General features: G+C 48.3%; 1 protein-coding gene across 2 annotated transcripts in view; it reads right to left on the minus strand.

Annotated features, from left to right (window-relative positions):
* The window catches only part of MDGA2 (MAM domain containing glycosylphosphatidylinositol anchor 2), a 401,452-nt gene that overhangs the window by 122,215 nt on the left and 252,637 nt on the right, over nucleotides 1-26,600 (minus strand). For both annotated transcript variants that reach the window (XM_083732457.1, XM_083732456.1), the window contains exon 7: nucleotides 8,128-8,457. In XM_083732457.1, coding sequence (XP_083588583.1) covers nucleotides 8,128-8,457 — 330 coding nt within the window. The remainder of the gene's footprint in view (nucleotides 1-8,127; nucleotides 8,458-26,600) is intronic.

The raw sequence follows: 26,600 nt of genomic DNA on the forward strand, positions 1-26,600 counted from the left end.
TGAGGAGCCTCGCTGCAGCATTCTGTACCCGCTGGAGTTTCTGGGACAGCTTCAAGGGCAGCCCCGCGTAGAGCGAATTACAGTAGTCAAGCCTGGAGATGACCGTCGCATGGATCACTGTGGCCAGGTCGGGGCGGGAAAGGTAAGGGACCAACTGCTTGATGCGGCGAAGGTGGAAAAATGTCGCCTTGGCTGTTGCTGTAACTTGCGCCTCCATGGAAAGGGAGGCATCAAGGATTACACCCAAACTCTTAATGGAAGGCAATGGCACTAATTGGGCCCCCGCAAGAGAAGGGAGTTGGTCCCTCATCCCCATGCCATCCCGACCTAGCCATAGGACCTCTGTCTATAGATATATGATAATATAGATAATATGGTTGAAACTGTGCAAATTAGATGTGTGGGGGGGGAGCTCTTTTGCACCAGGTGACCCAAGTGGAGCCCATGCAAAAAGATTTTAATCTCTCTGCCTTGCTTGTTAGGCTAGGGATGGCCCTGTGATTTTGTGGATAGTTGGATGGCCCTGTGAGATCCCGTGAGAGCACCACAGAGCCTTGCCCAATAGGCAAAGCAGAGAACTTTTAGTTGGGGGGGGGGGGTAAAGCCTGGTTGGCGCACCAGCTCCAGAAGTCATGAATGCATATATGGGGGCAGTTCCAAGGAGGCCGTTTGAATATATGCATTTTTGCATATCCACACCATCCCCAGAACGTAACATCCATGAAAGATGCCATTGTACAGAAATTATCTGGGCTTTTGAGAATTTCACATGAAGCAGGGGGAAAGTCCCCCTCGCAGTAGACCAACCACTGTGCAGTCCATCTCCCTCAATGTCTGCTGCTCAGAGCACCAGAAGTGTGGGAAATTAGCAGCCAAATCTAACAATGCATATTCTTGCTAGTTAGCATAAGAAGGAGTTAAGGCCACAGAGCTGTACTGCTGATGAGCAGAGACTCAGACCATAGAAATGTAATTGGTAGAGAGGGCTCTGCGTGATGTCATTTCCCCTCCTCTCTTGAGCAGGAAGAACCAAAGAAGTATTTCCTGTTCCTTTTCTCTCTCTTTCTCTTTGACCAGCGATGGGAGCAGACATGGATCCTCCTGTTCCATCTCAACCACACGCCTCAGGTCTGTTCATGCGGTAAAGATTTTCCCTTCATTTATTTCACTGCTGTTGCTGCTGAGAACAAATGCAGGACTATGAGTAAATAAATCATATTTTAAACTACTTCTCAGCCTGTTGTCTGCATGTTTGCTAAGCAGGGGAAGAAAAGGGGGAGGCAGCTTGCTTCTCAGCTGGACTTAATTCGCAACCTGTTCCTATGTGCTTTCCATTTTTCCGCTAAGGATCAAACTTTAAACTCTTCTCAGTGTATGTTCAACCCACACACGTTGGAACCTGAAGGGATAAATTGCCATTAATATATCCTCTCCTACCTATTAAAACATATCCCACAAGAAGTAGATAAAAAAGAAGTGGAAAAAAACAACTTACTTTTCCATTAAAACGGGTTATTTGCAGGCACAATAATATTGAAAGGTGTTTAAAAAGTTTTGGAAATGATGGCTCTGAGTAAGGCTTGCCGTTTTTAAGAAGTCTCGGCCGAGCCATTAGTTGCAGCCTAGGGATTTACTCTTGTCATGATTGCAACGGGCACATTTATTTAAAGGTAACAAAATACTCCAGCAGTTGCTTTCGGAATGAAGAGAAGGCTGGTTCTCTCCTTCCCCGCCAGGCTCATCTGGGGAAGGGAGCAAAAGCACCAGGAAGAAGAGGCTCCCTTTGGTCTCTTGAGAGTGTGACATTCAATTAGTAAGTGCATTTTGCAGATAAAAAGGTCAGTCAAAAGGAGGAGAGGCCACCCTGACCCGCCACTTCCTTGCTCAAAGAGCTTAACACAGTTTCCAACTGTGACTCACCCTGCACAATAAAAAGGGGGAGCAGAGAAGGAACCAGCTTCTCCAGATGCTTAAAGAAATGACTCAGAACAGGAATCCTGATGGATGTTCCGCAGCAACCAGCCTGTGCCCTAACTTTTGGTGAGGTTACCCTAGTTGAAGGTAAAGGTAAAGGTAAAGGTAAAGGACCCCTGGACGGTTAAGTCGACTATGGGATGTGGAGTTCATCTCACTTTCAGGCCGAGGGAGCCGGCGTTTGTCCACAGACAGCTTTCCGGGTCATGTGGCCAGAAGGACTAAACCGCTACTGGCACACAGAGGACCGTGATGAGTGCCAGAGCGCATGGAAACGGCATTTACCTCCCCGCTGGAGCAGTACCTATTTATCTACTTGCACTTGTGTGCTTTCGAACTGCTAGGTTGGCAGGAGCTGGGACAGAGCAATAGGAGCTCACCCCAACAAGCAAATTTGAACCAGCGACCTTGCAATCGGCAAACCCAAGAGGTTCAGTGGTTTAGACTAAAGCGCCACCCAAGTTTCCTCCTTTTACCTTTACCTAATTGAAGAGGAGGAGAGGATGGGAGAAGCTGTTTGAATGTCAGATGATGATGATGATGATGATGACATCATCATTATCATCATCACTTGTTTATTTAATTCGCAAAATTTATATACCGCTTGATTGTAAACAAAGCAGTTTACAAAAAGATAAAACAAGAAAATCTGGGCAGGCTTGTCTAAAAAGGAATGCATTGAAAAAAGCAGTGTGAAGGTGCCTGCTTGATCTCAATAGGCAGGGAGTTCCACAGAGTACATGCTGTCTCACTAAACGATCAGCTTCTCGCTAATGCGGAACTGGTACCACGTGGCAACTGCCAATTCTGCCAATTGAAGCGATCGAGTGGGCACATGTGGAGTAGGGAGATCTTGTAGGCTCTTGCCAAGTCAACTCCAAGAGGCTTACAAAACAACTTCCAGAAAACAAACAGCCATAAAGTATATTAAAAACCTTAAAACACCCAGAAGTCAGGAGAGGGCTGCTGCCCCATCACACCATCATAGAATTGTAGAGGAACAGGAGTTTGGAAGAAGAAGAGACTGGGAGACAATGGGAAAGCCTTCTTCATATATCTGAAGGGCTGCCCCATGGAAGATGGAGCAGGCTTGCTTTCTGCTGCTCTGGAGAGTAGGACCTGAACCAATGGATTCAGATGACAAGGAAGGAGAGCCCAACTAAACATTAGGAAGAACTTTCTGACAGTAAGAGCCATTCGGCAGTGGAAAGGAGCCATTGGAAGGTGGTGGACTCTCCTTCATTGGAGGTCTTCAAAAAGGTTGCCATCTGTCAGGGAATTTTGAGCTGAGATTCCTGCATTTCAGGGGGTTGGACTGGTTGGCTCTTGGGGTCCCTCCCAACTCAACAATTCTATGATTCTGTGATTTTAAATCCACCTGGGGAGTCACAGAGGAATGTGCAGAACAGATTTGGGGGCATGTGGGGAGAGGTGGAAGTCCCACTGTAGAAGCAGAAGTCATTCCACTCATGTAGCGACTTAGCACTACTTGGGATTTGATACATATACGGTATATGTGTGTGCGAATTGTTGGACATTATGGAAATGTTTCTAAATATCTCTTTGCTATCCCTGCAAGTCCAAACAGTGATGAGTAACTCTCAATGACCTTCAGATGCACTTGGAGTTTGCTGTGCGATTGTGATCAAGTTCTGCCCTCTAGACGGTGTTGATGACTAAGAGGACACCCAAGGAGATTGGTTGTACCTCAAGGCTTTCTTCCTCTCAGCCCTTTCTCCATCCATCATCGCCCATCCATCACTGCCCGAGGAAGTTATGGAGAGCTTTCAGGTCCGACCTTCTGATGGATGCTTCTGATATCTCCAATCCCTCTTCCAAATGAATCCATCACAACTAACAATAATGCATTGGTTACTTTCTGCTGGAGAAGAAATACGCCACTGTGTGGAACGGCCCGGCGGCAACCTGGCGAGACGGTCACAACACAGCCGTGTCCGCCGCCCATCCATCATGCCATGGACATCCAATAAGACCTGTATTCACACTACACTTCAACATTTGGGTCTTGCTGTGAGTTATGAGCAGCTGTGTTGTGCTAAAGGAAAGAAGGATGTTGGCAACCCTGAGCAAAGTTACTTTAGGATCCGTGAACATTGCTCACATTCTGTCTTATATTGATTTTAAATCCTAGAGGAGGGGTGAGGATTCTCTCGCCCGCAGGCCCACCAGAACTGATAGGCTGGCCAGCGAGGATGCTGGGGGCAAATGCCCACCTTTCCAGGGCATGACATATTGTGTGTGTGCGCCTGTAATGAGCTTGAGGGGCGGGGTCAGCCTGGATGATGCCCTGAGTTCCTTTCAATTCTCAGAGGACTGTACCCTGCTGTCAGCTGGTTTAGATGCAGGTCAGCACTCAAGATGTAGACAAGCAGAACAAATGGTTAGCTCTTCCTTCAAGAAAACAGCATACCAGGCAGCAGTGCCTATAAAAAAGGACTGGTCCTCATGAAACAGTTGCCAGGACTGAAGCTCTCTGCCTTCTACTTCCCACTAAGTCTCCTCCCCTGCCAGATGTCTCCCAAGCAGCCTTAAACTAAGTTGGGGTGGGGCCACCGTGCCCACCGTTCTGCTACATGCAAGGCTCTCTGTGACCTTGGAGACAAGCGGCCCCTCCTGCTCTGCTTCATGTCCTGAGTCTGCATTGCTTTCTGCTCTAGCTCTTCTCTCTCACTCAAGCCGGTCGCTTCTTCAGCCTCCAACCCTCCTGTCCCCCACCTTCATCCTCCGGCGTGTCCTCAGTGTCCCACCACCACTGCCCAGGTTCTGAGTCTTCCTCCCCTGAAACTTCTTCCCCGGCTGGTGCCTCCCACTCCTCCTCTTCGTCCAGCCAACACCTGACATCCCGCTTGCTCTGTGCTGGGTCCAAAACTGCAGCTAATGAAGAAGCCCATTGACACCCATTGGAGTGTCAATGTTGTGAGCTCCTCCATCCTATGCTCAGGATGTGCCAATAAATCCAAATATTCTAAAGACACTACAGTCTCCGCTGACCTTCATTCCAAGGAAACTAACTCCTGGGTAAGCGCAGAAACTCCTTGAGTCTCTCACTGCCCAGAGATTGGGCTGGCATGTCACATTCTCCCTTCTTGTGGTTTCCAGCAACTGGTGTTCAGAATCATTGCTGCCTCCAAGGGGGGAAGGTGCAAAATAGCCATGATGCCTAATAGTTACCAATAGCCTTGTCCTCCATGAATCTGTCCAGTCCTCTGTTCAGCCCATCCAAGTTGGTAGCCATCACTGCCTCCCATAGGATGCCAGTTCTGTTGTCTAACGATCAGTATCATGAATTGTCAAGTTGGAAGGGACCCCAAGGGCAATCTAGCCCAACCCCTGGTAATAAGAACCCAGGAAGATCCCTGCAGTATCAGGCCAGTGGCCCATCTACACCAACATCCTGTTCTCTCAGATGCCTGTGGGAAACCTGCAAGCAGGATCAAAGCACAAGGGCAACTCCTCCCTCCTGTGACTGGCATTGCTGCCTCCGACTGTGACTGAATCTCTGCCCCCCCATTGTCCAACCCCCCCTTCTCCTTCTGGTGAGTCAGCAGCCTGACTTCCTCGAAGTTGTCCCAGGAGACGTGTTACTCATACCACAAAGGACCAGGAGACTGTGGAGAGACACTCATTCCCAGGACACAACGTCTGCTTTACAGGTCAGGGTGTTTGGCTTTACAAAAGCATCAAACAATGGGAGCGCCTCTTGCCTTTCAGTCCTCAGCTGAAAACTCACCTCCTCTTCTTCCCTGACAACCTCCTTGGTCACCCTCCCAAAATGTTAATCTTTCTTAGAAATCAAATCTAAAGCTTCATGAGCTCTTCCTTCCTCTCCTCTAGTGCTCTGAGCGTTAAGTAATAAGCAGACTAAATTAGGCTGAATTGGGAGCGAGGTGCTTAATTTGCAGAATGCATTCTATTCACAGGATCAGGATCCATATCAATACAGTAGGTGGCCTTACATACCCTTCAACATTTCTCCAGTGAAAATAGGGATGTCCTATTCCACCCCATCTGACTTTTCTCCAATGAATACAGGGGCGTCTTATTCCACCCTCTCCACCATTTCTCCAGTGAAGGAAAAGTGGACATTCCAGGATCCAATCAGAAACTGGGATGGCTTCTGTGATTCCAGGCATGGGAAATTGGGATACTTGGAGGGTCTGGCCTCATACGGAACCAGACCCACTGGTCCACCTAGCTCATAACTAGCTTGGGTTATATATATTTTTTGTAATTGTGCAAATAGGTTCATGTTGTAAGTCACCTTGGGCATGGTTTTAACAATGAAGAGGTGAGACAATGATGAATCCCAGCCCAAATTAGCTCCTTTGATATTTGCCCCTGTTGAAATGAGTGGTGGGGCAAAGGTTGCCCATCACTCCTGGAAACCTAATGGAGTCTCAAGGCTCCGTGACAACTGTGCTGCTGGTCTCCATTCACTGCCCACCCACCTGAATCTCCACAGTGGTGGAGGGGTTGAAGCAGTGTTTATCAAACTTGGGTCATCAGTTGTTGTTGTTAGACTACAACTCCCATCATCCCTGACCACTGGTCCTGCTAGCTAGAGGAGACAGGAATTGTAGTCCATAACCAGTTGGGGACCCCAGCTTGAGAAACACCAGTAGAGTGTTGGTCTAGGAGCTGGGAGCTCACTGGGCGACCTTGGGCCAGTCTCTGCCTCTCTCAGCCTAACCTAACTCCCAGGGGTGTGGTTGTTGTGGGGATTGAATGAGGAGCAGCTGGAGGAGAACTATGGGCGCCACCTTGAGCTCCTTGGAGTAAAAGTTGGGCTATAAATGCCATTAATAAATAAACATTATGTCAGGGAACTGCCATCGGCTCAGAGGCGAGAAATAGAAGAGCAATTGTGTTACAGGGAGCCTCCGAAAATCTTGCAAAGCAGTTCCTCTTCCGGGGAGGAGGAAAGCCCCACCTCCAGTGGGGAAAAGGTGCAAAGACCAGAGGATGCTGGTGAGAGCCTTAACACCGCTTCTGGGCAGGCCGGACAAGAGGGAAACATGCCCTTGTCATTGCTCATCCTGTGCATATAATAATAATGTCAGGGGCTCAGGAGCAGAGGCACAGGGGAGAGAGGAAACGGAGAGCGAAGGGGAAGAATCTGAGGGAATTTATTATTTATACCCTGCCCATCTGGCTGAGTTTACCCAGCCACTCTGGGCAGCTCCCAATCAAGTGTTAAAAACAGTACAGCATTAAATATTAAAAACTTCCCTGAACAGGGCTGCCTTCAGAGGTCTTTTAAAGATAGGATAGCTGCTTATTTCCTTCACATCTGAAGGGAGGGTGTTCCACAGGGCAGGCGCCACCACCGAGAAGGCCCTCTGTCTGGTTCCCTGTAACCTCACTTCTCGCAATGAGGGAACCACCAGAAGGCCCTCGGTGCTGGATCTCAGTGTCCGGGCTGAACGATGGGGGTGGAGACGCTCCTTCAGGTATACAGGACGAAGGCCGTTTAGGGCTTTCAAGGTCAGCACCAACACTTTGAATTGGAATTGGAATTGGAATTGGAATTGGAAACATACTGGGAGTCAATGCAGATCTCTCAGGACCAGTGTTTTGCGGTCCCGGTGGCTACTCCCAGTCACCAGTCTGGCTGCCACATTCTGGATTAATTGCAGATTCAGGGTCACCTTCAAAGGTAGCCCCACGTAGAGCGCATCACAGTAGTGCAAGCGGGAGATAACCAAAGCATGCACCACTCTGGCGAGACAGTCTGCGGGCAGGGAGGGTCTCAGCCTGGGTATCAGATGGAGCTGGTAGAGAGCCACCCTGGACACAGAATTGACCTGTGCCTCCATGGACAGCTGTGAGTCCAAAATGACTCACAGTAGTTTGAGGCACAGAAAGGGGAGGAGACGTTTGGGGGTTAAGAAACTCTTATGTTGGGGAAGCTTCAAAAACAGACCACTCCTGGATTCTGCTAACGATTGAGCCAGACATGAGCTTTGGGGCTCTTCACTGTAAATAGTTTGCGGCAAAATAAAGCCTGTAAATGACAGGTCGGAGTCCTGCCTGGTTACTCTCGAGCAACCGCAACAGCCACCTGACACATTACCTCTTGCCTCCCATTCTGGCTGCCAAGTAAGACTCCAACAATGACGGAAATGCCCTCACCTGTGCTGCTGGAAATGTTGACATCGATGCTGATGTCCGAAATCCCCCCGCCCTTCAGGGATGCAACACAGGTGTATGTCCCAAAGTCCGTGAACTTCAGGTCAATGATATCCAAGTTGGTGGTGCCCGGAGAGACGTCGGGGTCCGTCTGGGTGATGACCATCCTCTCTGAGCTGCGCAGCGGCCGGCCGTTTTTGAACCAGCTGAAGGTGAGCTCCTCAGAAGGGACCGCCTCCACCTGGCAGGAGATCTTGACCTCCCGGCCGATCTGGATGTTGTCGTCTTTGTGATACGGGTCAGGTGTGATCCAGAACCGCCCTTTCTTCAAGGCTAAAAAGAAGAGAAGCTCAAGGTGAGTTGGGGGGCAAGGACCCATTTTTATTCACTGCACAGGTGAGACCAGGGATGCAGGAACCTGCCAATTTTTACACTTCTCACAGCTTTTCCAATTGAGTTGTCCACATTTTTTCAGCAACTTGCAACACAAGTATAATGTTTCAAAAGCTGCATGAAACTTTGATGGGAATTTAGTGCAAAATTCTCTTAAAGTACACATTTTTTTGTATGCACTTTTGACTAATGTGCATATTTCTGCAAGCTGCTTCCTTCCATATAATGCATTCATTGATGCTTTCCCCCACTAATACACACATTCTTATGCACCCTTTAATACACATTATTTGGTTGGAGAAGCGTTTTGCAAAATTCAAAGAAGTACAGATTGCAGAGGATAAGTGTGTGTTGGGTTCATGCAATGGTTTGAAATGCTGGAATAAAGTCGTTTCACATTAAAACAACACAGATATAAACCAAATACCTAAAAAACCACCTCCTTCCTTGCAGACTCTCTTGGGTGCTGAGATAGGCAGAGGGGCCCTTTTGGTCGTTCCTCCACCCACTGAGGCTCAAGGGGTGGCAGCACAGGGCCTTCTCTGTAGTGGCCCCTGAGCTGAGAAACCCCTTCCCCACAGAAGTGTGTCTGACACCTTCATTGTGCAGCTTCTGGCAAATGACGAATGGCTTTTGACAACCTGGGATGTATATTCTCAGCACCTACATTATTTCTGTGATTGTAAGTTTCTTTAAACTGATTTTAATATTGTGTTTTCACTGTTGCAACCAAACCCTGGGGCCTTAGGTGGAAGGGCAGAGAAATAACTAGAAACAAAGTAAGATTTCCCCCCCACCCTTCCTTAAGCGAGACACAACACCATGGCAGACCGTCAAAAAGGGAGAGCATCTCTGTTGGGCCAGCAGTTCTGTAAGTAACAGCTAATCCCCCCCCCAAAAAAAATTCTACATTTTCCTTCGGACTGAATGTGCTTTGCTGTGTTATGCTGTAGCCACGAGGCCAAGGAGAAGCAACCATTGTGCCTCTCTGCCTGGCCTGCTGCTCTCACTAAGCCTCTGGGCGTGCTGAAGTTTGATGCTCCCCAAGCCACCTTAAAAGATAAGCCACTTTTTAAGTGCCACCCATACGATTCCTGCTCGTATAAGTGTCTCTGTTTTGCTTCGTGCTGGAAAAGTGCCACAAGGACAAAGACACGGGCCGAACGTTTTAGCAAGCAAACATTCAGGCTGAATGCAAACTGTACAAGACAAATAGCAAAATGCAAATTTCAGCAGCAGCAGCAGCACGGACTCCACAGCCTAGGAGAACTTCCACGCCCTCTTATTTCTCTGGCAGCTGATTCCACACCCCCTTACTTCCCTGGAGGACGAGGTGTGGATGAAATTAGGACACCGCTGACAGTCTGTTGCCCTGGACTGATGCAATGGTGGACTGCCCAAGGGGGACATTATCGCAACAAAAGGCAGAAGGCTCTAGACAAGCTCATCGTCCCTCTGTGTCACGACACGGTTCTTACGTCATTTGGCAATTTCGTGGCCGGATGTGCAGCAATGCATGCTGGGAAAGGTCTTACGAGGGCATCCATAGTTCACACAGGACGGCTCCCTCCCCCCTGCCCGTGTGCATGGCAAATACAGAAATCTCTCATCCACACTCAATTGCTTTGACTCTTTGGACCAAGGCTCTGGAAACCAAGCCTCCTGAGGAATGCTTGAGGGAGTTGGCTGGTCTAGCCTGGAGAAGAGAAGACTGACAGGAGATATGGCAGGGGGGTAGACTAGATGATTCTTGGGGTCCCTTGGGGTTCCTTCCAACTCTGTTTTTGTGATTCTACGATATGAGAGCCATCTTCAAACATCTTATTCCAGAAACTACAACTGATCCAGAATGTGGCTGACAGGCTGGTGACTGGGAGCAGCTGCCGGGACCATATAACACTGGTTCTAAAGGATTAAGAGCTGTTTGACAGTGGAACCGTCTCCCTCAAGAGTTTGTGGACTCTCCTTCTCTGGAGGTTTTTTTAAGCAGAGGTTAGATGGTCATCTGTCATGGATGCCTTAGCTGAGATCCCTGCATTGCAGAAATGACCAACTCCACATGGGACGCGCACAAGCTGTCTCTCTAGCTGGTTCAAGGATCGGCCCTGGTTCTGGTGCCAGTCAGATAAACGTGCTCCTGACTCCTCGTTCTCTTAGCAGGTGGCTAGGACAGCCAGGATGGGCCCTTGCGCCAACGCACACATGTGCAACAGTAGAGTAGTGGGCTGGAAAGCTCAAAGCCCACAGCTGCTACACAGGAGAGGGGCTGAAGGAAAGGAAATGCAAACGGACTGTTAATTGGTGAAAGGAGGGAAAGTAAAGTTACATTATATTAAGATAAATTACAGGACAAAAATTGGAAAAGATGGAAAGGATTTGCTGAAATACTTAACCAAACTAGAATACAAAAAAGGGAGGTGTGAGGACGTCAAGGAAACAAGCAAATGAAAGATAAGTTATGGGAAGGTTTGATGTGTTTTTTTAATTGCTTCTATTTTTCTGTTTTTTTTCTTTTTCCTTTTTTTTCTTTTTCCTTATTGTGACGTGCTGTTTTGTTTTTGTTTAATATGGTGTGTTTTTACTTTTTCTTTTTGTAACTTTTAAAACTTTAATAAATATTATTTTCAAAACAAAAAAGGAAATGCAAACGGGTGTGTCCTGTAGCTTGTCCAACAGCAGCTAGGAAGCTAGCTGGAATCATAGGTCTAAAAAAGAGAGTAGACTTGCACATGCTGGCCAGCTTCTGCTTTGCTCTTCTCAGAAGTATGTAAAGGCGAGAAGGGACATGGGTGGTACTGTGGTCTAAACCACTGAGCCCCTTGGGATTGCCGATCAGAAAGTCGGTGGTTCGAATCCCCGTGACGGGGTGAGCTCCCTTTGCTCGGTCCCTGCTCCTGCCCACCTAGCAGTTCAAAAGCACGTCAAAGTGCAAGTAGATAAATAGGTACCGCTCTGGCGGGAAGGTAAACGGCGTTTCTGTGCGCTGCTCTGGTTCACCAGAAGCGGCTCAGTCATGCTGGCCACATGACCTGGAAAACTGTCTGCAGACAAATGCCAGCTCCCTCGGCCTATAGAGCGAGATGAGCTCACAACCCCAGAGTCGTCCGCGACTGGACTTAACTGTCAGGGGTCCTTTAACTTTCCCTTTTTCACTTCCAACTCCACAATTCTCTGATTCTATATGGAGCGCTGCTGAGTTGTAGCTTTACGCTTTTCTTTAATTGTTCCTTTCATCTTTCCTCCCTGATCATTTTAAGCTGCTTTGGGTGGGCGTTTGCCTTAAAGGATTTCACACTTTTACAAAAAGGGAGGCCATTTTAGCAGCTGACTGCTCCACACTCAGGAAACGCCCCACCTGCAAGACTCGCCTACTCAAGAACATCTTCTTAAGCAATTCCAAAACATGTCCTAAGCCCTCCCTGTGGCCAAACACGGCCCCTCCTATCCCCTGCCTCAACCAACTGCATTTCTAATGCACAAATTAAGTTGCAACTGCCTTGGCAACAACTTCTCCATGTCCTCTTGAGGTGTAGCTGTGCTGGCCTTCCTCCACCCCAAGCATTCCTCTAATCTGCCCAAACATCCCTATCTTGCAAATGCACATTTAGCCGGGCATGAATGGCATCAAAGGGAGCCTTTCAGCTCCCTTCTGTCAACAGGCTTTGCTGGAATACTTATGGCAAAGTCAGCCGCCTCTGAAGCGCACACGAGGGACCCAGGGCTGCTCACGTCGGCCTCTGCAGAGGGTGTTTACGGGTTTGACCATGCAAAGCCCGTGGCGTCGACCGTAGTAAGGAGCCGGCCTGCGAGACGAAGCAAATTGGGCTATTGCTGAGCCAACAGTTCTCAGAAGACTGTTCCCCCAAGGAAATTCTGCTGAGTCTTTTTTCTCTCTCTCACCCCCACTTCACGATCAAAGCCACATTCACACCGTGCATTTAAAGGACTACGGTGCCGCTTTCCCCCCAAGAATCCTGGGAACTATAGTTTCTTGAGGGTGCTGATGGCTGTTAGGAGACTCTCATTTCCCCCCCTGCCAAAGCTACAATTGCAGGAGCTCCCTGGGAAAAGGGATTGGTGGTTTTGGGAGGGGAATAGGAGGGTCTCCTAACAACCTGCAGTGCCCTTAACAAACTACAGCTCCCCCAGATGCTACCCCATCTAAATCAGACTGGCAAAGCAAATTAAGAGAATCTGTGGAACTAGCGAGTCTGTCAGGGGACTGCCATCGGAAAAGGGAAGGGAGGCAGAGGGGCCGTTGGGACACAGGGAGGCTCTGGAAATCTTGCTTCCAATTGTGGAACAGTCCTAACTGCAATAGAGACCCCCGTCTGAATCCCCAGAGAGTTGTAGCTGCCAGTCCGTGTGGGCGATACTGAACTGGAAGGAGCCATAGTCCGGCTCCGCAAACAGCATCTCCCCGCGCTCCTCTCCTTCCAGACGCCAGCAGCGCCTCCCTCTGCTCCTGGTGGGGCTCCTCCTCCGCTCCTTAGCATTTAACAAATCCCCAACTTCCAAAAAGTGTCGGTGCAATTAAGCAGCAAGGCATTATCCTACCAGGGCATCTCAAAACTTTTTAATATCAAGTAATTACTTGGCACTTATGAGACCAGATGCATTCACATTTTCAATTTAAATGCAAATACTGCTGAAGGATTTACACAGGTTGGTACCTCTAATTTTTATAAATGCCTCTTTCTTAAAAAGGGGGGAGGAGAGGAGAGGGGAGAGGGGGAGAACGGCAAGAGAACTTGATCTTTTGCAAGTGTAGCGCTACAGATGTCTCCATCCGCCTGGGATCACGTTAATTAGGTACTGTTTGTCTGGCAGGATTCCAGCGGGGGTGGGGGCCATAGGTGGATTCTCTGCAGGAGTGAGGCACTCAGCAGCTGAAGTGCACCTGAGCACAGTTCTGGCATCTCTCAGGTGGGCACCATTGCGGGCTGGTGCTCCCCCCAACCGCTTCTCGCCTTTAGCTAAAAAAAGGTAAAGGACTCCTGGATGGCTAAGTCCAGTCAAAGGCGACTGTGGGGTTGTGGCGCTCATCTTGCTTTCAGGCCGAGGGAGCTGGGGTTTGTCCACAGACAGCATTCCAGGTCATGAGGCCAACATGATTAAACTGCTTCTGGTGCAATGTGTGCTGGGCCTAGAGGTAACCTGAGTGACGCGGTCCAGGTCCGGTCCCGAATCCAAGGGTTCCGCGAGGAGTCAGTCCGACAGGACCGAGGCAGGAAACCAGGCTAGGTCAGGAACAGGGTCTCAGGCAGGTTCTGGCGAACAGCAACATTGCTCCCGCAACCTGGGGTGGGGTCCAGCAGTCTTTTATCTTTGTCGGGGCAATGGCCGGTCCTGATCCCCAGTGAGCAGTCCTCCTGTGAGTACTCAGGTCTCTCCTTCTCTCAGACCTCAGTCTCTGCAGCTCGGGAGACGTCGGTGGGTTACTAGACCCAGAGGCCGCCTCAGCCTCCCCTGACCCAACCAGTAGTGGAGCAGCTGTAAGTGATGGCCCAGCTGGAGGCAATGAGGTCATCCCTGCATCTGGAGCCAGGGCAGGCTCAGGCCCCTGACTCGGCCCAGCTGGTGCTTGTTTGCTCACCCCGACACAATGACCTGGAAAGCTGTCTGTGGACAAACGCCGGCTCGCTCGGCCTGAAAGCAAGATGAGCGCCACAACCCCGAAGTCGCCTTTGACTGGACATAACCGCCCAGGGGTCCTTTAAACCACAGAGCCTAGGGCTTGCCGATCGGAAGGTCAGCGGTTCAAATCCCTGTGACGGGGTGAGCTCCCATTGCTCTGTCCCAGCTCCTGCCAACCTAGCAGTTTGAAAGCACGTCAAAGTGCAAGTAGATAAATAGGACCGCTGCGGCGGGAAGGTAAACGTCATTTCCATGCGCTCTGGTTTCTGTCATGGTGTTCCATTATGTGATGGCCTGGGACTCGGGCTCGGATTTGGAACCAGAGGAGTCTCAGTCTGCACCTCAGGCATCATCTGAACCAAGTCTGGGGCCTGATTCTGAAGAGCCCCAGTCTGCACAGGTTCCCCTGCAACAAGCACCAGCTGGGCCGAGGAGTCAAAGCTCTTCTGGCTAGACTGTTCCCCTACCGGACGTTACACTGTGGTTCAAGGAAATCTCCACCCGAGGTGATACTTGGGCGTGGATAGCTCGGTTGGTTAGAGTGTGGTGCTGATAACGCCAAGGTTGGAGGTTCGATCCCCATAAGGGACAGCTGCCTGTTCCTGCATTGCAGGGGGTTGGACTAGATGATTTCTGGGTTCCCTTCCAACTCTACGATTCTATGATCTGACTTAGCAGAAGGCAGCTTCCAATATTCCTCAGGCCCTGGAGATCCACTGCTGTTTGCAGCCTTCCTTCACAGCTTGATTGCACCCTCTCCCCCCCAACTCTTCAGAGGCGCCCTCGTGGCACGGAAAGCTTTTAACCTATTATTTAGGAATAATCATTACTGCATCCGGCTGCAACAACCGTGATCAATAGGCTATCTACATCTTAATGCGGAGCTGCCTATAAAATCGACCCAGGAAATGCCTCGGCTGCTCGCAAAGAGTCCCGGACTGGGTTCCCGGCTGTAAAATGCACAAGGCGATTAAACTGAGTGGCCGTTGCCCTTCTGTGTTTTTATCCATGGGCTTCTAAAGTTTCATGGGGAGAGGGATGCTCAGCACGGCAAGAGTGAAAACTTTAAACCACTTGGAAACCCCTAAAGAATGTAGGAAGAGCCTGCTGGATGGGGGCAATGCTCTATCTCGTTCAGAATCCTGTTCTCACAGTGGCCAACCAAACGTCTGTGGGGAACCAGCAAGCAGCATTTGGGCACAAGACCCTTCTTCCCTCCTGTGGCTTCCAGCAACTGATATCCAGAACATTGCTGCTTCTAACTGTGGAGGCAGAACAGAGCCATCGTGACTTTGTTGTTGTTGTTTAGTCGTTTAGTCGTGTCCGACTCTTCCAGACCCCCTGGCCCAGAGCACGCCAGGCACTCCTGTCTTCCACTGCCTCCCGCAGTTTAGTCAAACTCATGCTGGTAGCTTTGAGAACACTGTCCAACCATCTCATCCTCTGTTGTCCCCTTTTCCTTGTGCCCTCCATCTTTCCCAACATCAGGGTCTTTTCCAGGGAGTCTTCTTTTCTCATGAGGTGGCCAAAGTACTGGAGCCTCAGCTTCACGATCTGTCCTTCCAGTGAGCACTCAGGGCTGATTTCCTTAAGAATGGATGCGTTTGATCTTCTTGCAATCCATGGGACTCTCAAGAGTCTCCTCCAGCACCAGAATTCAAAAGCATCCATTCTTCAGCGATCAGCCTTCTTTATGGTCCAGCTCTCACTTCCACACATCACTACTGGGAAAACCATGGCTTTAACTACATGGACCTTTGTCGGCAAGGTGATGTCTCTACTTTTTAAGATGCAGTCTAGGTTTATCATTGCATATTAATGATAGTCAACTGCTTTCTGGCATCTTCTGGCATCCCAGCTCATCTCTCGTCCAACCGCAGTCCTTGAAAACACTCAAACCAAGGGCTTTTTGTGGAGAGACCAGGGTTCAAATCTCTCGCCCTGCTACAAAGCTCACTTGGTGACCTTGGGGCAATCACAGGCTGAGCTACCTCACAGTTGGGGAAATTAAATGGGGAGGGGGAGAACCATCAATGCCACCTTGAGCCCCTTGGAGGAAAAGGTGGGATATCAGTGCAAAAATGAAACTGAATAGCTGGGCCTTTGGCGCCCTGATGCTGCCAGGATTAGCATACGGACCTTTGTTGACAAGGTGATGTCTCTGCTTTTTAAGATGCTGTCCAGGTTTGTCATTGCTTTTCTCCCAAGAAGCAGGCGTCTTTTAATTTCGCTGCTGCAGCCACCATCTGCAGTGATCATGGAGCCCAAGAAAGTAAAATCTCTCACTGCCTCCATTTCTTCCCCTTCTATTTGCCAGGAGGTGATGGCCCAGTGGCCATGAGCTTCATGTTTTTGATGTTGAGGAGATATGCAGATGACACAAACTTGATGGCAGAAAGTGAGGAGGAATTAAAGAATCTTTTAATGAGGGTGAAAGAGGAGAGTCTGAAGCCATCATGGGTAGGAGCCATCAACGGCCCACTACTCCATCAGTTGGTCTAATCCTCTTTTAAAGACTTCTAGGTTAGCGGCCATCCAGTTTAACTATGTGCCACATGTAGAAGTACAATTCTGCTGCTTTGGATTCCACTGAAGAACCTTGGCTCTAGGGTGTTTATTGAGATGACCTTATTGCAGTCAGATCAACAATTCATGCTTTGCCTGCTAGGCACATGAAGGGACTGAGGCTCACAGAGTTTCCCCCCCGAAACAAAATAAAAAAATTCCTTCCAGTAGCACCTTAGAGACCAACTAAGTTTGTTCTTGGTATGAGCTTTCGTGTGCATGCACACTTCTTCAGATACAGTGGTACCTCTGGATGCAAACGGGATCCGTTCTGGAGCCCCGTTTGCATCCTGAAACGAACGTAAGACGCATCTGCACATGCACGGGTCGTGTTTCGCCGCTTCCGCACATGTGCGTGATGTCATTTTGAGTGTCTGTGCATGTGCGTGTGGCGAAACCTGGAAGTAACGCGCTCCGTTATTTCCAGGTCGCCGTAGAGCACAACCGAAAATATTTAAGCTGAAGCGTATTCATCCCGAGATATGACTCTACACGGAAACAGAAGTCAACAAACCTTTATATATCGTGAGAGGGAGGGGTATTACTCCGAAGGGTGGTGGGAATGGGTGATTGGCTGATAGGTGTGGTAAACCTGTTGATGAGCTTTCTTGTAAAATTTGCTAGAGAGAATTCTGTGAGATTACTTCCTTTGTCTGCCTTGGCAGGAAGCTGCAACACTACATACTTCCTTTCTGAGCAGCCTCCTCTTTCTTCATTGTGATTCCAAGCTGACCACATATGCATGTCTGAGCTCTGCACCTCAGATGCCATTTTTGAACTTAGGTTTTGAGCTTTTGTAACTTAGAGAATAGTTATAAGCTTGCTTTCATTTTGCTACTGCAATTGCTGCGTCAAGACCTAGATTATGTAAGTAAGCCCTACTTTTACTTCTTCACAAAACTGTGATTTTGCTTTTAAGGGGGAGAAAAAGGGTTAATCCCAGGAAAATCCACTGTGCCTTAAAGCATCCTGCATAATTGTTTCTAGAAGTTTAAAACAACCTAGTCTTAGCTTCTGAGTTTAAGCTGCAAAGAACTGTACTCTGCTGATCTCACTCACGTGAGCCAGGAAGGGTCATAACTATGAAATATATCTTGCGCTAGTGTATGGAAGTGAGAGGTGGACCATAAAGAAGGCTGATCGCCGAAGTATGGATGCTTTTGAATTATGGTGCTGGAGGAGACTCTTGAGAGTCCCATGGACTGCAAGAAGATCAAACCAATCCATTCTGAAGGAAATCAGCCCTGAGTGCTCACTGGAAGGACAGATCCTGAAGCTGAGGCTCCAATACTTTGGCCACCTCATGAGAAGAGAAGACTCCCTGGAAAAGACCCTGATGTTGGGCAAGATGGAGGGCACAAGGAGAAGGGGACGACAGAGGACGAGATAGTGGGACAGTGTTTCCACTTGCGGGAAAAAGTAGAAGACAGGAATGCCTGGCGTGCTCTGGACCAGGGGGTCACGAAGAGTCGGACACGACTAAACAACTAAACAACAACAACAACAAGTGTCTAAATCCAGACCTGCACATTGAGGAGACTCCTTTACAGTTGTGGGGTGCCAAAAGTTGGGGTAGGATATTGAATCCTCTGCAACTTTCCATCTGTAGTGGGAAACATGAATGGGCCTGTTTGAGCACCACATAAACAAGCAGAAGGAGAATGGACCCAGACACATATTACAGGCGTCTAGCTGTCTGCAGAAAGAGATTGTCCCTCCTGGTGGGACATGGCTTGATTTAGCTCCAGATGTCTCAAGCAGTATGCTGAAATGGCAAATAAATTCTTGCCCCTGAATCCCTCTTCGCTCGCATTTCTCCCCAGCCCTGGAACAGGTGCTAACATCTGAGTTGGGCTTCTGAGACTTCTGTTTTGGAGACTTGAGCTGAGACAGGAAGAATTGCAACTCACACTGACAGATCCTGAAAAGGCACACACACACCCCTTTTAAAATAAACTCTCCGAAACCAAAAATATGTAGAAGAGTTTCACCACAGAGGAACAAAGCACCAAGATACCTTTGCAGGAGAAGGATGGAGCTTCATTAAATTTACAAATTTCTCCAGGAAACCAAACACCCGTTTCAATGGTTTATACGAACTTCTAGATCACTAAATAAGAATGTGTTTTACAGATGTATATACAGTTGTACCTCTGAAGTTGAACAGAATCTATTCCGGAAGTCCGTTCGACTTCCGAAACGTTTGCCTTCCAAAGCATGGCTTCTGATTGGCTGTAGAAAGCTCCTGCAGCCAATTAGAAGCCGCGGAAGCCCCATTGTACGTTCGGCTTCCCAAAGAACGTTTGGAAACTGGAGCAGTCACTTCTGGTTTTCCATCATTCGGGAGCTGAAACGTACAAGTTCCAGGGTGTTCAAGAACCGAGGTACAAATGTACTGTGATTTGTTGTGGTGTATGTACAGGGATATAGGTTTTCATAATGTATTTTGAGGGGTCTGCAGGGAAATAAGAAGGAAAGAAAAAAGAATTGCAACTCACGGGAACAAAATCTTAAAAGCCCCCCTCCCTTTAAAAAATCTCTCTGAAACCCAAAATAGGGAAAATAGTTTTCCTACAGAGAACCTGGTACCCTGGAGCATATAAAACAGGACAAAGTAATCTTGTAATAATACAGGAAAGGTCCCCACTGCTTGAGCACGGAAGATTAAAAAGCTGGCACCAAAATGCCCACTCTGCCAATGCTGTGGCTGCCTGCTGGCGTTCCCTGCCTAAGTGCAAACATGGGGCTGCTACATGAATGACTTGCTCCTTCCAAATGAGCCACAGAGGCTTTGGAGCATTAGGCGGCATTTCCACAGATGCAGCGCAGCTCCCACGCCCTCCCTCCCACCCTTTTCATTCCCCTGTCCAAACGAGAGCTTGGCACAAAGGAGACACAAATCAAGGGCCTGCTTCCTCCTAAGGATGGAGCAGCCAGGGGCAGAGGAAGGAGGGCGGTGGGGGCGGACTGCCCCAGGTGTCATCGCCGAGGGGGGTGACATTTGGCATGTCGCCCGCCCGTGACTCCCAAGCCTACCTGAAGCCATCGTTTGACAGTTCAGGGGAGGCTTGGGAGTCACAGGTGGGTGGCGTGCCATTGCCCCCTGCTCCTGGGCTGTTTCCTGGGGAGGAGCCTCCCCCAAGCTGTCAAAAGGAAGAGGGAAGGGAGGAAGGCTGCTGGCAAGGCAGCGTGGCTCCCCACCCAGGAAGCAGCCCACCATGGGCGGCTCGCTCCACCCCCCTGGGTGTCTCACCCCCTGGGACGCTTCTTGCTGAAACAGAAATGGTCCCATCTGTATTGGCATTCTGTTGGTTTTTGAAGATACATCTGCATACACTGGCATTCTCGACTTCTTGACCCATCTCTCCTTTCTTAAATACTGTGCTCGTCGAATTGTTTTATTACATATTTTAACTTTGGATGTTTACACATTCATGTTTTCATGAGTTGTTTTATTGTGTACAGGGACGCTGACTTGGGCCCCAGGTTATAGGTGCCCAATGGCACATATGGTGTAACATGACATCGTGGCGTCACATTGCGGCGGCACTTCTGGAGTCTTGGAGGTTACTGTTAGAATTCCTGCTCCATGATTGCAGTCATGGGATTGTTGTCTTTCACATGACGGTGTATGTTTTCACTCCACCGTGTGGGAAGTGACGGAGACAGGATGTTTGTGTTCCTGTGTTCCGTGAAGTGGGACTATTGTCCTTTTTCCTTTCTCTTTGCTGTCTGATGCTAGAGAGAGAGGGAGCCATGTTGCAGTGCTCCATGTGTGTTTACATGTAAATAAAGTAGATTAGCCAAAATGCTGAGTTGCTGAGGTCTGTTATGCAACTGCGAAGACTCTGCAGGTCCCTAAGTGTGCCGGTGTCTGTTGGCATCAGTCGCTGTGATGTTCAGACTGAAGAGAGCTTTTGAAGCTCCCGAATGATCAACCAGGGGGGAGGGAACATGCTAGTCGGGAATGTGCTCACAGGTGAGGCTGCTTGGTAACTCACAGCACCTGGAGGCAAGAGCCGGGAAGGGATATAAGGTCAGCATTTCCCTTCGGCTCTTTGCCACAGCAACACGTTTCCTGCCTTGCTGCGTTTGGCTTCTTGCTTCCTGATCCTTGAACCTCGGCTTCTTGACTCCTTGCTTCTTGACCCTTGACTTCATGACTCCTTGCTTCTTGATCTTCGTACCCCTGACTTCATGACTCCTTGCTTCTCGACCCTCAGACCCTTGACTTCATGACTCCTTGCTTCTTGATCTTCGGACCCCTGACTTCATGACTCCTTGCTTCTCGACCCTCGGACCCCTGACTTCATGACTCCTTGCTTCTCGACCCTCGGACCCCTGACTTCATGACTCCTTGCTTCTTGATCCTTGGACCCTTTACTTCTTGACTCCTGGCTCTCTGACCGTCAGACTCTTGGCTTCCTGGGTTCTGGACCCCCGTTCCTGCTCCCACCTGGCCATCTTGCCCCCGGTCCTGACGTCCCCTGCCGGGACATCGATTGCCCGTGAACCGGACCGTGACATGACCTCCCTGAGGTGCCAGCCTGGGCAGTGTGCCAGGAGGTCCTGGGCTGCCCAGATGACAAGACCCAGCCTTGCTGACGTAGTCCACAGGAAAGGAGAGCAAGACGTTTGGCACCAGCCTAGGCGCAAGAGTTGCCATAAGGAGGCATGCAAGGCGCCACGCAACAGTCTTAGGGACTCCACTCTGGATTTGTGTGGGGTTTACTCTTGAGTCTTTTCTTCTCCTGAAGATATCTCACAAGGCAGCAGAGGTTTAGGATGGAGTTTTCCTTCTTCTAGATGGGCTACCTTCTCAGGTTGATGTTAGAATTCCTGCTCCATGATTGCAGTCATGGGATTGTCGTCTATCACATGACGGTGTATGTTTTCACTCCACCGTGTGGGAAGTGACGGAGACAGGATGTTTGTGTTCCTGTGTTCCGTGAAGTGGGACTATTGTCCTTTGTTCTTTTTCTCTTTGCTGTCTGATGCTAGAGAGAGAGGGAGCCATGTTGCAGTGCTCCATGTGTGTTTACATGTAAATAAAGTAGATTAGCCAAAATGCTGAGTTGCTGAGGTCTGTTATGCAACTGCGAAGACTCTGCAGATCCCTAAGTGTGCCGGTGTCTGTTGGCATCAGTCGCTGTGATGTTCAGACTGAAGAGAGCTTTTGAAGCTCCCGAATGATCAACCAGGGGGGAGGGAACATGCTAGTCGGGAATGTGTCTCTGCTAGGGTCCTACTTGAGTGTAAGCTGAACTCCTGAACACCATGCCCCATGGCCCCGCAACTGCAGCCTGGACAACCCTGCGCACCTTTCCTTTGGCAGAAGACGACACTCACAATGGACGGAAAACAAAGGCATGCTAATCCTGGCAGACTCAGGGCGCCCAGCTATTCATTTTCCTCCAAGGGGCTCAAGGTGGCATCGATGGTTCTCCCCTTTCCCATTTAATTCCCCCAACAACCCTGTGAGGTAGGTCAGCCTGTGATTGCCCCAAGGTCACCAAGCTAGCTTTGTTGCTGGGTGAGAGATTTGAACCCTGGTCTCTTTGCAAAAATGCCTTGGGTTGAATGTTTTCAAGGACTGCGGTTGGACGAGTGATGAGCAGAAGATGACAGAAAGTGGTTGACTATCATGAATATTGTTGTTATTTCTGCTCTGTTGAATGAAGCCTTGCTGACTGGGAATCTGGGTTTTTTACTTGAACCCTCAAAGGGAATTTTCTGGGTTCGCTGCAGAGATGTTTCAATGCGACATCCGAAGCGAAGCTCACCACATCTCAGCCACATGATGCATCCAACATGCGGGGACATGTTGCAGAAATCAAATAGCTGCTTTGGTCCACATCATCCGAGTGCATCTTTGCAAAATGCAACGGGAACTGGAGGGAGGAATGAGAGCCATTTGGTACGCTTTCTGCTTATTTCCTGCGCTTTCCCTATTTTCAAAATGTGCTTGGAAGGCAGCTCACCGTTTGAGCTGTAAATTTGTTTATTTCATAAGGAAGCTCATGGTTCTGAGTGGCCAATCTGCTTGTTTCAAATGCTGATGGGCTCCCTGAGCTTCTGGAGCAGGGCTGGCTCAGGCAATAGAGAGTGAGGCAGGCCATCACAAGTATTTTCTCTCGCCGGCGTTGGAGGCTTTGGGGATGCAGCTGAGTTTACTCGCGCTCCCTGACATTTCCATTTCCTTCTCCCAGCTTCTGATCGTTTGAGGAATTCATTAGGCAGTGCAGGAGTGTGGTTTTTGTTGTTTTTTTAATTTCAAAAAAAAAAAATCAAGATAGAATTTTAATTATATTTTGTTCAGTCTCATGAGGCTCCCAGGCTTGAGTTGCTATGAATAAATATGCAGAAGGTTTGGTTTATTATGCCATGACTCATGAAATCTGTATCCAAGGGGAGTCAGGGTTTATATTCTTTGCTATCTCTGAGAGAATCTTGGATGCTAACCTCTTTCCTTGCCTCTTCTAAAATGCTAACACACACACACACACACACACACACACACACACACACAGAGCAAAACACACCAACATGTCAAGTCCGTTTCTTCTCAGTTTACATTTCCGGTTAGGGATGTGAGAGACCCCCCCAAGGAGAAATTGCACCTCTAGACTGAGAGCTGGACCATAAAGAAGGCTGATCGCCGAAGAATGGATGCTTTTGAATTATGGTGCTGGAGGAGACTCTTGAGAGTCCCATGGACTGCAAGAAGATCCAACCTATCTATTCTGAAGGAAATCAGCCCTGAGTGCTCACGGGAAGGACAGATCCTGAAGCTGAGGCTCCAATATTTTGGCCACCTCATAAGAAGAGAAGATTCCCTGGAAAAGACCCTGATTATGGGAAAGATGGAGGGTGCAAGGAGAAGGGGACGACAGAGGAGGAGATGGTGGGACAGTGTTCTTGAAGCTACGAACATGGGTTTGACCAAACTGCGGGACGCAGTGGAAGACAGGAGGGCCTGGCGTGCTCTGGTCCAGGGGGTCACGAAGAGGCGGACACGACTAAATGACTAAACAACAAAGATTGATTTTCCCGGTGTAAAGTTATGCATTTCCATGGAAAACATTACAAAGATCTACTCCACTGGTCTTGGCTATTCCTGCCTGCAGTGCAACAATTCTCAGTTTCAACATCTTTTCTCTTGTGCATTCTCCCTTCACCCTTACACTGCATCATGGGCCTTGCAGTATTACACGATGCTGCAAGAAATGTTGAAGGAGATGCTCAATTGCGTGTTGTTTTGAGGTGCACTGGGAAAGAAAAAGTGACCTATAAATTTAATAAACAAACCATCAAAACTTTAAATGAATTTCACACTGCATTATGGGTTTTGTTGCTTTTGATGGCACCCACTAGCCTTCAGCAGCCTGTCCCCTGGCAGATCTCTTGAACTGCTGACTGGGGCTCATGGGAGTTTTAGTCCAGACTGCCTGGATGGCATCAGGTTGGGGAAACGGTTATTAATAATAATAATAATAATATTCACAATTACTTTGAAATAAGACTATAAACACATGATGCAGTGTGACTGCAAGCTGCCTATGAATGAAGGAGCACATGCAGCACTTGTCTGTAACAGTCGTCCCACTGCAGCTGAGCAGATGGTAGCAATGAACATATCGACATTCTGCCAATGAATCTTGAATGAAAGTTCCCATTTTTAGGGTTCTGGAGGTTTTGCTGAATATGATCAGAAGGGATCAGTTGGTTAAAGGCATACAGGTCGGAGCTAGACAGTACAAATTGAGAGCATTTGCAGATGATTTAGTTTTGACGTTACAGGAGCCAGAATCTAGTACCAAAAGGGTTTTAGAACTGATTCAAGAATTTGGTCAGGTTGCTGGGTTTAAACTGAACAAATCCAAAACCAAGGTTTTAGAGAAAAACTTAACACAAACTGAGAGAGAGAGGTTTCAGAATAATGACAGGTTTAACAGTGGTTAAGAAAGTTAAATACTTGGGGATCAATATGACAGCAAAAAATGGGAACTTATTTAAAGATAATTATGAAAAATGCTGGGGTGAAGTGAAAAAAGATCTAGAAATATGGTCAAATTTGAAACTTTCTTTGTTGGGTCATATTGCTGCTATAAAGATGAATGTATTGCCTAGAATGTTGTTTTTATTCCAGACATTGCAAATTGTGGACAAGATGGATTGTTTCAAGAAGTGGCAGAGAGATATTTCAAGATTTGTCTGGCAGGGCAAGAAGCCTAGAATAAAATTTATAATAATAATAATAATAATAATAATAAAATAATAATAATAATAATAATAATAATAATAATAATAATAATAATTTATTATTTATACCCCACCCATCTGGCTGGGCCTCCCCAGCCACTTTGGGCGGCTTCCATAAAAACCAAAAATACAGTAAAATATCACACGTTAAAAACTTCCCTGAACAGGGCTGCCTTAAGATGTCTTCTGAATGTCAAGTAGTTGTTTATCGCTTTGACATCTGCTGGAAGGGCGTTCCACAGGGCGGGCGCCACTACCGAGAAGGCCCTCTGCCTGGTTCCCTGTAGCTTTGATTCTCACAATGAGGGAACCGCCAGAAGGCCCTCGCCGCTGGACCTCAGCGTCCAGGCAGAATGATGGAGGTGGAGACGCTCCTTCAGGTATACTGGGCCGAGGCCGTTTAGGGCTTTAAAGGTCATCACCAACACTTTGAATTGTGCTCGGAAACATACTGGGAGCCAATGTAGGTCTTTCAAGACCGGTGTTATATGGTCTCGGCGGCCGCTCCCAGTCACCAGTCTAGCTGCCACATTCTGGATTAGTTGTAGTTTCCGAGTCACCTTCAAAGGTAGCCCCACGTAGAGCGCATTGCAGTAGTCCAAGCGGGAGATAACCAGAGCATGCACCACTCTGGCGAGACAGTCCGCAGGCAGATAGGGTCTCAGCCTACGTACCAGATGGAGCTGGTAAACAGCTGCCCTGGACACAGATTTGACCTGTGCCTCCATGGACAGCTGTGAGTCCAAAATGACTCCCAGGCTGCGCACCTGGTCCTTCAGGGGCATAGTTACCCCATTCAGGACCAGGGAATCCTCCACACCTGCCCACCTCCTGTCCCCCAAAAACAGTACTTCTGTCTTGTCAGGATTCAACCTCAATCTGTTAAAATATTAACAGATGCAAAGGAAAGAGGTGGGTTTGCCTTGCCAGACTTTAAACTTTATTATGAAGCAGCAGCTTTCTGCTGGCTAAAGGACTGGCTACTTCTTGAAAACACAGACATTTTGGATTTGGAAGGTTTTAACAATGTATTTGGATGGCATGCATATTTGTGGTATGATAAGATCAAAGCGCACAAAGCATTTAAAAACCATATTGTTAGGAAAGCATTGTTTAATGTTTGGATAAGATACAAGGACTTACTTGTTGCTATCAAAGGGTTAAAAGGTAGCAGAAACGCTCTAATCACTGAGCAGCTGGAGGTCATTAGGCTTCCAGGAACATGAGTTTGTATAAATAGTCTCCTGTGTGTTTGTTCTCCCCTCTTCTCCCTTTTTTGGGCGTGTTTGCTGAGATGTGTGGTTCTTCGCCAGGGTTGTTTTTGTTTTTGTAAATAAACCTTATCTTTGAGTTACAAACCGCATGCTCCAAGACTCCTCTTTGAAAAGATACTGCCTCTCCTGCCCTTCTTCAACTGCTGTGCGAAATACTCTGCTGTAGTGGGACTTGTGACGATGGAAGCGCACTGGGCATTTACATTAAACTAATTAAAGTTTAATGGGACAGGTTATGGGTGTTTGTACGTCAAGAAGGAGCTAAGGAGTGCAGTTCAGAGTGATTTATGCAAGGACTGGAGCGAAGTCAGAAGCGGTTGCCGACAACGAAAGCCTTCAAAGCAG

Source organism: Podarcis gaigeae (genome assembly GCF_964106915.1).
Source record: "Podarcis gaigeae genome assembly, chromosome: 1".
NCBI lineage: Eukaryota > Metazoa > Chordata > Lepidosauria > Squamata > Lacertidae > Podarcis > Podarcis gaigeae.